The sequence below is a fragment of the Pezoporus wallicus genome, unplaced genomic scaffold (genome assembly GCF_028554395.1).
Source record: "Pezoporus wallicus isolate ANWC-B61680 ecotype Strahan unplaced genomic scaffold, APGP_CSIRO_Pwel_v1 contig_6464, whole genome shotgun sequence".
NCBI lineage: Eukaryota > Metazoa > Chordata > Aves > Psittaciformes > Psittacidae > Pezoporus > Pezoporus wallicus.
In genome coordinates this window covers 6341255-6354070 of record NW_026642130.1, presented here as the reverse complement: position 1 = coordinate 6354070, position 12816 = coordinate 6341255, and the positions used below count along the sequence as shown (strand labels likewise).

Here is a 12816-nt window from a genome sequence, read left to right as displayed (position 1 = left end):
CAGTGCATTTATTCATAAATAATACTTGGTACACTTGGAGCATTACGCCCCACATCACCTATATAAAGGTTGTTATTAACCCATATTACAGCTCAGCTAAATAGAAAAAGCAGTTCATTTACCGGTGGTATCTTAGCAAGAGACAACAGCCTGAGCTGCAGCTTCTGCCAGTTCCTGCCGCCATCCCCCTGTGTTAGACCATGGTGGCTTCCACCTGCTTGCACATCCCTCTCCAAAATTTTCTTCATTGGAAATTAAATTCTTGTTACCATCAGCATTATGCTTGATACATTTTACACCTATAATGACATACTGGGTCTGGCTGGGATGGAGTTGGTTTCCCTTACCGCAGCCTCTAGGGTGCTTTGGATCTGTGACCAAAGCAGGGCTGGCAACATCCTGATGTTTTGGCTACTGCTCACACAGCATCAAGACTGAGGCTTCCTCTTTGTTCTGCTCTGGCCCACCAGCGAGTAGGCTGGGGGTGCCCAAAACCCTCATAGGTGCCAAAGCTGGGACAGCTGACCCTAGGAATGTCCCATATGGCATCATGCTCAGTAATGAAAGTTGTGAGGGAGGCCATCCAGAATTATGGCACTTGTTTTGCCAAGCAACAGTTACACGTGATGGACCTTGCTTTCCCACAAGCTGCTGGACAGCTGCCTGCCAAAAGGACATGCTGAATAAACTTCTTGTTTACTTGTACATGCAGATTATTTTATCTATTAAAGTGCCTTTATCTCAACCCATGAGTTCTTGCTTTTGCCCTTCTAATTGTCTCCCTATCCCGCACAGAAGCTCAGCCGCCAGCTGGGCTCCAACCACCACAGAAGATGACAAATGTGAAGTCACTTCCCCAAATCCACACAGAGAAGCAAGGAAGGAGAGGCATGATCGGTAAGCACAGAAGGGAAAAGGGTCTTCTACACGCTCGGGATATCCCACGTGATCCTATGTTGTTCCAAACTCTGTACACCTGAACTAGTGCTTACACCCTTAGTAACACTGGTGCAAAACACATGCACTTCTGGGGGCCCTGTTCCTAAATAACACATGTCTTGTTTCAGGCTTTGACAGAAGTGAAGAAAGCGAAAACAATGCAGTGTTTTCCAAGGATTTATTATGGAAGTTTACTCTCATCTAAAACCACCAACATATCAAAGTCCAAGATGGAAAATTTAGCTCAGAAGCTTCTAAGAATGTGTATTTTCAATCACTGGTCTGTTCTGCAAGAGGCTCATTAAAAAAAAACACTGCTTAGTATAAAAAAGGTTCCAAGAATGAAATAAATAATTTGCGACAAAAACCCCTATGGAAATCCAACAGATTTGAGACAGACTTCTGTTCAGAACTGCAGTCCTATACAAGTTCAAAACTCTCCCATTGTCAGACAGGCATTACAAAATCAGCGTCAGAAATCACATTTTACTGCTGGGCTGTTTTGAAGGACTGCAGTCATCTAATGCCTTGGAGGAGCAGTCTATGAGGACTTCCAAGGAACTTGTGATATCCAGACTTTCTGAAGAAGCGGGTCTGCACCTTTCTGTGGAACTGATGATGTCCAAAGTTTTGGAAGAACGGGAACCATAGCCTTTTGCACTGGCATCTCTCACCACTATCTCCTGCATGGATGTAAACAGCAGCGGAACAAAGCCCTCGCTGTCCGCGGTGAGAACAATCCAAGATGAACCTGTGAAGACATGAAAACGTCTGTTTGTAAGTTTTCATGTAATTAGGTATGTTTGAGATATAAAACACATTACTTCTAAAATTAAACATGCTTCTGCATGGAGGAAAAGAAAGTATGTGGAGATACAGGTTGCATAATCTCAAACCTACAGGGCAGTTGACAACTATGTGAAATACCTCCTTGACCAATTGGAGATGAGACTATAATAGACAGAGACTTCAAATATGGAAGAGGAATGAAATTCTGAATAGAATCCATAAGACTTGTTTTAGGTAGGTATTTATAAGCTACTTCACATTTCTTAATCTGTGCAGATACTGTGAACAGGAAAAATTTATTAAATGACAAATGAAGATAATAAAAACAATTTAGAAACTGCTTCTATTATGTAATTTCCATACATTTAATTCCAAGAAATGCAAGGAAGAAATATTGTCCTGCACTGTACAAAACCCTTGTCTCTGGTCCCTTGGCTGTGTGACTTCACATGACCGTTAGCATTATTTTTACCATTTGAAATTGTTTACTGAATCCAAAACACTGATTTCTACCAAGTCACAGAAACCAGAAAATTTTCACACTTGTACCCATTAGTTGGTGAAGAAATAAAATTGAGCTCAGGGAGGGTGAGGGAATTCAGAGAAATTCAGAGAAATGTTTCCAGCTGTTTGCAAATTTACATTATGTAATTCATGTCACAAGTAAGGTCATGAGAAGATTGTATCTTAAAAGCATGCAACTCCTTAATCTTTTGGCTTACTAACTCATTTGGACCAAACCTGAAAATCAGTACAATTTGGGAAATTGAAAATACCATTCCTACTTTGCCCATTTATCTAGTAACATTTGTAAAATCAATAAAGAAAATGATGGCAACACTGCTTGCTTTTAAAATGTATCTAGCAAGGTTCGTCATAGGATGACTGGGGGATGGTGGGAGAGATTTAGGTTAGATAGAAGGAAGAAATTTATTACCATGAGAGTGCCCAGAGAAGCTGTGGCTGCCCCATCCCTGGCAGTGTTCAAGGCCAGGCTGGATGGGGCTTTGGGCAACCAGGCCTAGTGGAAGGTGTCCCTGCCCATGGCAGAGGGGTTGGAACTGGATGATCTTTAAGGTCCCTTCCAATCCAAACCATTCTGTGATTCCGTGATGACTGTTCTTTCCTGGGCAGCCAATTCTGTTAATTTTAGAAAGAAGCTGAACTAACACAGGTAATGGGGACATTTTTCTTGCCAGAAAGAAAAGTTGTTCAAGTCGCATAGCTCAAATTAAAATTCCGGTCTGAAAAACTAAGAGATCAGTGTCTACCAGAGTGCCTGCTGTTATCACTGGGTGTATCACACGGTTCTGGGTCATGCCACAGCATAGGGACAGTTGCTCAGTAATCTTGAGCATACAGCAGACACCAAAGGCAGGTAGCTGGAATATCTGTAGTACAGAGAATATCTGTAGTAGTGAGATACCATGTTCCAAAAGTATATGCTCTACCTTTGCCAGAAGTAAGAGACAGAATTGACAGATACCCAGACACATGGGATGAACAGAGAACAGCAGAGATGACAGCAATAGAAAGGTAGTTCTCTTCACAGCAAAAACAGAAGTGAAACATACTGCTAGAAGTTATAGAGTCACTTTTGTGTTTATAAAAAACAACAAGATTTCTTAAAGGAGACCAGATTCTGGAACTACAGATTAAAACATAGAAAACTGTATTCCAAAGCCACCAGTCAACTCTAACCTCCTCACTACTCAGACTTCATTATTTAGAATAGCTGAAAACATAAATAAAAATACTGGGCGACATTAATTTTCCTGCACAGCTATTTGATAAGGGAGTACCAATATGTAAAACTGGGCTATTTTTTTATGATGTAAAAAGTAAAAGCCCAGAGAAGAATCTTCATGTTATAAACCAAATGAGAAAACTGTTTATTAGTAATCTTTCATTATTTATTCCTTGGGTTTTTTTTCCAGATGGGATGATGCATATTGCTACTTCTCCCTGAGAATGTTGCCTGTGTTTAAAGTGGTTGTATTATTGGATAATTACAACGTACCGTGTTGCATTTCTACAAGAGAGAGATTAAATATCTGCTGGACTGTGTTTAAATGGAGTTTGCCACCACAAAGAATAACAGCTCGTCTTTCATCTGAATCACTTCTGGACAGCTGCTTCTGTAAAGAAAGAATCATTAGATACCATGATGCATATTTAAGCAGAGACAGCAAAACAGCATTAATCAAAACAGGATCCCTTCAACTGCAGCATTTACAGAAAGGCAAGTGCTACATCGATTCAGATCCATGTGCAAGATTTATGCTCCAATACCTCAGCTCTCAAAATGACAATCTGTGAGTGATGGTAACAAGTAGCTGTGCTAACTCAGCATGTGTCAGAACAACGGATAGGAAATCCTACACTGCTGCTGAAGAAACCATGAGCTTCCCACCATCTGTGAGGGACATTTTCCTGGGCAGTCTGTAAAGCTGCAGGTTTTCCATCCTCCCACCTCCCTGATCCACAGCTTCAGAAGACGTGAGAACTCCTGCCCATGAATGTTTGGGATGAGGAACAGACTGACAAATCAGAAGGGCTTCTCTGCCTCACCTCTAACCATCACTGCCCCAAGCCTTAAAATCAAGAAGTGTCTTCAAAGCACACCCACCACAGGGCAGAGCAAAGCCTTTTTAAAACCTGCCACAGAGCAGTTGTTACCAGAACTATAAGCTCCATGTTGGATAAAATCCACACAACCATATCAGTTCCCAGGGAAGCTTTGATAATGCCTCCAGGTCATGACAAAAACACATGGAGTAAATTCTGACTCCTCTTCCATGCTGTGGACAGACCCATCCACAAACAAGGAGGGCATGTGGTGCCTGCTGTCTGCTCAGATTACTGTTCCTATGCTGTGGCACAACCCAGAACTGTGTGATAATACCCAGTGATAACAGCAGGCACTCTGGTAGACACTGATCTCTTAGTTTTTCAGACCGGAATTTTAATTTGAGCTACGCGACTTGAACAACGTTTCTTTCTGGCAAGAAAAATGTCCCCATTACCTGTGTTAGTTCAGCTTCTTTCTAAAATTAACAGAATTGGCTGCCCAGGAAAGAACAGTCATCATGGAATCACAGAATGGTTTGGATTGGAAGGGACCTTAAAGATCATCCAGTTCCAACCCCTCTGCCATGGGCAGGGACACCTTCCACTAGACCAGGTTGCCCAAAGCCCCATCCAACCTGGCCTTGAACACTGCCAGGGATGGGCAGCCACAGCTTCTCTGGGCACCCTGTGCCAGCACCTCAGCACCCTCACAGAGAACAGTTTCTTCCCAACATCTAATCTAAATCTCCCCTCTTTCGGCCTAAAGCCATTTCCCCTCGTCCTATCCCTAACATGCTTTTGTAAAAAGTCCCTCTCCAGATATCTTGCTGGCCCCTTTAGGTACTGGAAGCTTCCCTTCAGGTCTCCCTGGAGTCTTCTCCATGCTGAACAGGCTGAATAAGACTCCTGTTGGATTCACCTGCATGCACTGAAATCATTCATAGATACTGATTTGCACAGACTAAACATTCATAGGATGTCATCCTCTCTGCACACAGTCTGACAGGAGTTCATATTTTAAATCTGTAGAAAGAACAGACATCCATAAACAGATTTTTTTATCATTAAGGCTTCCAATATTAAAATTACCTGGCAGGTGATGTTAATAAAAGACGGTTCCTGAGAAGATGGGTATATTGGAAGATTTCTCTTCCCAGATTTTAGCAGCTCAGTTAATTCACAGAGATGATGCTGTAATTCTGTGAAGTTACCAGACAGTTTTTCTACATTTTTTGAAAAGTAACTTGCTTCCTTTTCACATAATAAGTTATTCTTGTAAGAATTGGGTACTTTGAAAGCTGCATCTGCCTGTCTTTTTGGAGATGTTGGCTTGACAGAGGATGCCAGGGATGTGGCAGACAGTGCTGCTGCTCGATTAACTGGTTCAGCGTCAAGACACTCAACTGCTGGAGAACAACTCATGGAAATCTTATCTTTCAGGTCACTCATGTTCGACAAACTCTGTTCATAAACAGGACTCTTAATTTCTTCAATGAGTTTCCTTTTGCTGGTAGGGGACCGAATGGCAGCACGATCTGGCATCAAGAGTCCACGGCTGAGAGGGTGTATGTCTCTAGAGAGATCATGCTGTATGTTGGAAAGGTTCAAACTGGAGCTCCCATTAACTGATGCTGATGTTGAAGGACCCATTTCAAATATTAGTTCCTTAATCATCAGTCGTATCATATATTTGTCTGATCTTGAAGAGGGAAGAAATGCAGGGTCAGTGAATCTTTGTTTTCCAACCAGTATTAGTAACAATTTATTGGTCAAGAAGCACAGCCCCTTTGGTTTTTCATTTTTCTCTAGCTGAATTTGTTGAATATTGGGTAAACTGGATGAAGTCAGTGAATAGACTAAAATAACATTACAAGTATTGGAGGCAACTGATACAATTTGAGTTTTGGGGTCAAAAGCCATTATATCAGGAACCAGAATGCCTGGGACGCTAACTTTTTTGGTAGAGGTAACCTTTCTTTCAAATGTCACCAAGATGAGATGTGAAGAATCCTGGCCACTTCCCGTTAGGTAGTCCTTAGGCCGCAGATGCAGAAGAGGACTGGAATCAGTGCCCTGCTTGCTAGAAAGTATGTGAGTTAGATCCACAGGGGATGCAACAACAGACAGGGGCTTCTCTGAGTCCAGCGACTTCTTCCCCCCATCCATGGAATACTCTTCCTCACCACATAAGCTGGACTGCGAGGGGAAAGACTCTGTTTCAATGCTGGCTGGAACTTCAAATGCCACACCAGCATTTAAGCCACAGATCTTGTCCAGAGGAAGTTCAGTAGCAACAGCAACTTGGAAATTCAGAGTAGCTTCCACAGCGCAGACGTAGCCTCCCACATCAAAGATTGGGCAAAAAGAACAAGCACTCAGTGTTTTCTGAGCATCATCCCAAATGTAAGAATGAAGGGCACTGCCTACTCCCACCACTAAGCGATTGCCTTCCTTTGTCCAACAAGCGCAGTGGATGAGGCCACTGCCTTTAATATCTGCATTAACTCTGGAGCTGTTGAGGTGAACAGAGTGTAGGACAGAAGCATCCTGTGTAGTTAGCACAGCCAGGATCTCCTTCTTGGGATGCCACACACAGCCCTGGGGGAGCACTGGGAACGGCTCACTGATGTCACATATCTGAGATACCAAGAGCTTATTTCTTTCTGTAGCATTAAAACAGAGCTGCCAAATGGTGATATGCTTTTTGTGTTGCACAGCAAGCAGAGCTGGGGCGTCAGGGGGACATGGGCCCCAGTAGAGTCCATGGACGTGTTCAAACTGACCGACAACACTCGAGTCACCAAATTCTGGGTCTCCTTTATGAAGGTGTAAAGCAGTCAGTATCACCTGTTTCCCATCTGTCCAGGCAATGCCATGCACAGGGTGAATTGCTTGATATAAGGCATTAAGGCCAGTTCTCAGAAGCTTTGCCTTTCCCAGCTCCATGATTTTTCATGTGAGACATCTGAATAAATCAGAATATAAAGAAAAACAAATTTATTTTGTAGGGATAAATTTTTCTGTAGAGGACAGAGGCCAGTACCTATATGAGCATTTAGATTGTGACCCTACCAGTGCTGGGCTCCTCCTTCCAGTAAAGTCAATACACACATAATGTTCACCTGTGCTGAATCCCCAAGGTTTTTTTTTGTTTATGATGTTTCTACAATGAAACATAATTCTAAGGAAAACCCTCTGCTGTTGACACAGGCTCAGTCTCCTGCATTTCCACCACAAGACCAGTCCTTCTATTCACATCAACAGGGCGCTGCTTCTCAGTATTTCTGAATGACATCAGCATTAAAAAGTCTCAAAATATCAGCTCTCACTCTCAGCTTCATGGGCTGTCTTATGCTCAGATAATGTAATCCCTTACAAGTACAACCAAGGATTAATGCATTATCTACAAATCTGATCCTGTATTACAGTGGGTGAGAACAAGGCACCTGTATCCTTATTCCAGAAAGCTCTCTACAAAAGCAAATGCAGTTTTGAAGAAAGTTAGGATCAAAGCATGGTTTTTCTTAGGAAATGAATGAGAAAAGAATTTAAAATAACTTATAACACAGGAGAGGGACAGACCCATCTACCTCCAGCACCAGCCGTACTATGACAGCATACGAATGTCTCTCAGTCTTTAACATCCTCCAATGCAGTGATTATCCCTTTTTTTCCCTTTTCCTAAGCACCTTTCTGTCAAAGCTCACAAACCACTTTATAGCTCACTACTGTTTGTCGGGTAGAAGGGATGAAAGCAGTAAGCAGCTGATTGTGCCTGCAGCCTGGTATTTCCACATACCCACATATCCATACAAAACTATACAGACACTTTTAAATGCCTTATATATATATATATATATATATAGTATCTGCAGTAATTCTGTAAACATTTTCATAATTTGGATATTGCTTTAAGAGTACTTATTTTCATATTGTCCTGCAAGTAGAAATTACTGGTTCATAGGAAGGAAATGAAACCACAGAAAAATTTCATTCCACTCTTTTTGAAAGATGGACTACGTGATTTGCCCGATTAGTCTTTTCTACATAATAGCTTCAAAAAGGAGAATGGGAAGCTGCCAGCAATAATTATTCTCTGTAACCTGGAACCAGAGACATCCAGAAACCACATGCAAAACACCAAAACTTCAGAAAAGTTCAGGATTTCACACATATTTCTAGTTTTTAGCTGTGAGCAATCCCTGCTCTGTGCACAGAAGCCAATTCAAAGGAACTGATGGTTTTGTCACTTAAGATTCTCCATAGGATTTGACTCAGCTGCAAACCACAGCACAAGTTGCAGCTTTAGTAAGAAATATGACAAAGAAGAAGAGAGTGTTTGAGAAAGTCGAACTGGAAAAGCTTATCACAACGTGCAGGGCCTGGCACTACTTGGTATTTTTAACTATTTGTGGGTGATCCCAAACTTGGAGGAAGAAGATTGGGAAAGATTTCAGAGACTAAAATTAGACAGAAAAAGTCATGTAATGATAATCAAAACAGCTTCTTCTCAAACTCATAACAAGTGCAAAATGGTATACTTAGCAAAGAAAAAACCCAGAGCCTTGATATCTCCTGAGTAATAACTCCCCAGATAGCAGTATAGCAAAAAGAATCTGGCTTACAAATCAATTTGGATCACATACTGAATGTTTCACTTATGTGAAAATGTTGCCAAATAAGAGAGTATCATTCTGGAATGTTTTTAATAGGGATGCCATACTCAAGGGAGATATTGGCCCCACTTCCACAGAGGTAACAGTATCTTCACTGGAATCCTGTGCCTAGTTCTGAGTTTAATAGTCCAAGCATGATGGAGATGCTTAACAGAGCTCAGGGACCAGAGAAACACAAGAAGCAAGTTCACTCAGTTTGGAGGAGAATGTGAGTGGAAGCTTGCAAATACCCACCAGTCTGCTGACAAGAGAACACTGACCCCCTTGTTCTCCAGGTCTGCTCTGGATAGTGAGAGATAATAATCAGCTTAGTTTCAACAAAGGAGATTTGGGTCAGCTATTAAGGAAAAATTCTAACTATAAGTGATAGCTAAGCACTGAAGCAGGTTACCTTGGAGGACGGAAGAAGGCACTCCATGAATTTTACTATCTGTAAGAGCCAGTTAAGTAAACATCTGTCGGGGGTAATTTCAAGTACACTGGATCTTGCTCTTGCTAAGACAGCATCCAACATACTTTACAATTAACTTCACCAGCTACCCGGCTCTCCTATAAACTCCAGTGTGACTGATCCCAACCCTGTTCAGCAACCACCACTTGCAGGAAATCAAAACACTGGCTGTTCACTCTTTAGTGAACACATGCACGCTGCTGGGCAACACTTACGGGAGATGATACCGTGCCTCATAAGATACTCCACGGTTCTAAGCCTCCTGTGATACACCAGCCATTCTGTGCTCTCCCCAGTCCACCTGGAAAAGCAAAAGCAGCAAGATGCCCACTGGCCAGTGCCCAAACTACTAGCCCTCCACCACTTCCACACCGGCACCTCAAGTCGTGCTGCCACCGGTGAGGCCCGCCCCAGCCACCTCCCTCCTCACGGTCCCTCCGCACCTGCCCGGGCCTCACCTCACGCCCTCGTACCGCGCCCCGGCGGAGGCCGAGCTCCACGGAGGTACCTGCCCAAGCGCCTCTGGCGAGCACCGGGGAGACGTTGTGGGGCTCTTCTGGAGGGGCACCGGGCGCAGAGAGGATCCAAACCCAGCCGTCCGCCTCGCCGCTCCCTGCGCGGGCCCGCCTGCACTGATACCCCCCTTTCCCACAGCAGCCCGCCCGCTCCGCTTCCTCCCCGCCGCGGCCGCCAACCCCGCGCACCCGGCGGCTCAGCGCAGCTCCGGCTGGGCGGTACCCGCGGCCGTGCCCCGGAGCCCCGCTGCGGACAGCAGCGCCCGCCCTTCTCCAGCAGTAACCTGCCCCGCCTGCCGGGCCGGCCCCCACCCACGTGGCCGCGCTCTAGCGGGCACGCAGAGCGCTGTGGCCCAGCGGGCGGTACCCCCGGGAGGCGGGCGCTAGAACTACAACTCCCGGGAGGCAGTGGGGCGGCGCGGTGACGCATATCCCGTCACCTGTCTCCCCTCACCCGCCACTGCCTGGCGGGTCGCGTGCGGCCGGCGGCTGCTCCAGGGGGCTGTAGCGGTGGTGCCGGTGGTCCCGGGCCGTGTGACACGTCTAGCCCACGGTACCCTGCCCCGCCGAGAGGAGTACCCCATCGCGGGAGGGGTGTCTGGACACCAGCACGGTGACTGGCCTGGTCTGGTTACCAGGGGTCGATTCAGCCCCTTGCGGCAGGAGGGTATAGCATAGGTGGCTCCTGCGGGTCGGCAGACGTGGCCGTGGCCTGGGCGCATAGCCTGGAAGTGTCAACAGTTACTTGGGTCCTTCTGCGAAAGATAAAGATGCAAAATGGAATATGTGCCTGCAAGAAATCTGGAAAGGGACGTTTTACAAGGGCATGTAGGGATGGGACAAGGGGGAATGGTTTTAAACTGAAAGGGGAGATTTAGATTAGGTATTAGGAAGCTCTTTATTGTGAGGGTGCTGAGGTGTTGGCACAGGCTGTGAAGAGAAGCTGTGGCTGCCCCATCCCTGGCAGTGTTCAAGGCCAGGTTGGACGTAGGGGTTGGAGCAACCTGGTCTAGTGAAAGGTGTCCCTGCCCATGGCAGGGGGCTTGGAACTGGATGAGCTTTAAGGTCTTTTCCAACCCAAACCATTCAATGGTTCTATTTGTTTGGTCATCTGTTTTCTGTTGTGGTTTTGTTTGTTTTGTTGTTTGGGTTTGGTGTTTTTTTCCTCCTTGGCTGAAGGCAGCTTATAAATATATTACAGAGCTACTCCAGTGCATCTTAGAATCACAGAATCGTCTTCTGTGGCCCTGATTTATTGCATCGGGCTTAACCTCCTGTAAGTCTCTGAGGCCACTTTAAAGTTAACTATATGGTAAGACCGTGCCAATTTGTCACTACGTAGTACTGTAGAACAGTCTGATTATCCAGCTCTTGAAACCCATACTTTTGACTGGAAAAGATGCCTTAAACAGGTGCCAAAGGTGTGAAAAAAATGCTTGAAATGGTTACAAGGTCAAATATGTAAATAGTTCAAAGTTACTGAAAGAACACTAGGGGGTGACTTGGGTATACTGCATGAGTGCCTTTAGAGAGGAAAACATCAGAGCTGAAGAGTTCTTTACATGAGTGAAGGGAGGTTTAACAGGAGCCGTGGATGGATTGACACATGTAAGACACAGCTGTGAGTTTGACTGATACCCGGAACAAGCTACCAATAGAGCAAATCCTCTGTGTGTATCTTCCACTTGCAACTTGGTGACTTTCAGGGACATATTATTTAAATGCAGAGTTTGCCTCTGTCCCAGAAAAATTTCTGAACTCAATAAATGGATTTTAGATTAAATTCAATGGCCTGTGATGCACTATAGGTGGATATCTATGTATGATAGGATACAAAGTAAAATTCCATGAGCTGTTTCTCTCAAAAAATACAGTCTTTTATGTGGTTTTACTGGCAAGGGTTTGTGGAAGAGAAATTCCTGGCATTAGTTTCCAGGTTCCTTTGGAAGCTTGTTCAACAAAGAAGTGAACATGTCAGTGACATGGACAGTGGGATTGAGTGCACCCTCAGCAAGTTGCTGACAACACCAAGCTGTGTGGTGTGGTTGACACGATGGAGGAAAGGGATAACATCCAGACGGACCTGGACAGGTCGAGAGGTGGGCCAGTGCAAACATCATGAAGTGCAACAAGGCCAAGTATAAGGTCCTGCACCAGGGGCAGGGGAATCCCAAGCACAAATACAGACTGGGAGGAGACTGGATTCAGAGCAGCCCTGCAGAGAAGGAACTGGGGGTGTTGGTCCATGAGAAACTTAACATGAGCTGGCTTCAGTGTACACTTGCAGCCCAGAAAGCCAACCGTGTCCTGGGCTGCATCAAAAGGAGCGTGACCAGCAGGTCGAAAGAGGTGATCCTGCCCCTCTGCTCTCATGAGATGCCACCTGCAGTACTGCATCCAGCTCTAGGGAGGACGTGGAACTGTTGGAGCGAGTCCAGAGGAGGCCACAAAGCGCTGAAGCGCCTCTGCAATGACAACAGGTTGAGAGAGTTGGGGTGGTTCAGCCTAGAGAAGAGAAGGCTCCGGAAGACCTTAAAGCAGCTTCCAGCACCTAAAGGGGCTGACAAGAAATCTGAAGGGGACTTTTTACATAGGCATGTAGTTCACAGGACAAGGGGGAATGGCTTTAAACTGGCAGAGGGGAGATTTACATTAGATATTAGGAAGAAATTCTTCACTGTGAGGCTGATGAGGCACAGGTTGCCCAGAGAAGCTGTGGCCGCCTGATCCCTGGCAGTGTTCAAGGCCAGGCTGGACAAGGATTTGAGCAACCTAGTCTAGTAGGAGATCTCCCTGCCCATGGCAGGGAGTTGGAACTCGATGATCTTTAAAGTCCTTTCCAACCCAAATCATTCTGTGACTCTATGTTTCTATG

General features: G+C 44.9%; 1 protein-coding gene across 3 annotated transcripts; it reads right to left on the bottom strand.

Moving 5' to 3' along the window:
* Positions 1 to 1259: 1259 nt before the first annotated feature.
* LOC130609052 (WD repeat and coiled-coil-containing protein) lies at positions 1260 to 9691 on the bottom strand. 3 transcript variants are annotated; one of them, XM_057427617.1, is made up of 4 exons: positions 9642 to 9691; positions 5389 to 7264; positions 3749 to 3866; positions 1260 to 1690 (listed from the first exon to the last, which is right to left on the bottom strand). In XM_057427617.1, the coding sequence occupies exons 2-4, from the start codon at positions 7243 to 7245 to the stop codon at positions 1419 to 1421; spliced, it is 2247 nt and encodes a 748-aa protein (XP_057283600.1). In that variant the 5' UTR covers positions 7246 to 7264; positions 9642 to 9691; the 3' UTR covers positions 1260 to 1418. The 3 variants fall into 3 exon arrangements, with proteins under 3 accessions (XP_057283600.1, XP_057283599.1, XP_057283601.1); XM_057427616.1 differs by lacking the exon at positions 9642 to 9691 and having other exon boundaries at positions 5389 to 7428; XM_057427618.1 differs by lacking the exons at positions 3749 to 3866; positions 9642 to 9691 and having other exon boundaries at positions 1483 to 1690; positions 5389 to 7433.
* Between the last annotated feature and the right edge of the window lie 3125 nt (positions 9692 to 12816).

What these genes read in the sequence shown, in the direction of transcription:
- LOC130609052 (XM_057427617.1), bottom strand. Translation starts at nt 7,245, where the DNA reads ATGGAGCTGGGAAAGGCAAAGCTTCTGAGAACTGGCCTTAATGCCTTA. An exon ending in TTATTAACATCACCTGCCAG is followed by an intron (nt 3,867 to 5,388) that starts GTAATTTTAATA and finishes CTTTCTTTACAG; the next exon opens with AAGCAGCTGTCCAGAAGTGA. An exon ending in TCTTGTAGAAATGCAACACG is followed by an intron (nt 1,691 to 3,748) that starts GTACGTTGTAAT and finishes ATGTCTTCACAG; the next exon opens with GTTCATCTTGGATTGTTCTC.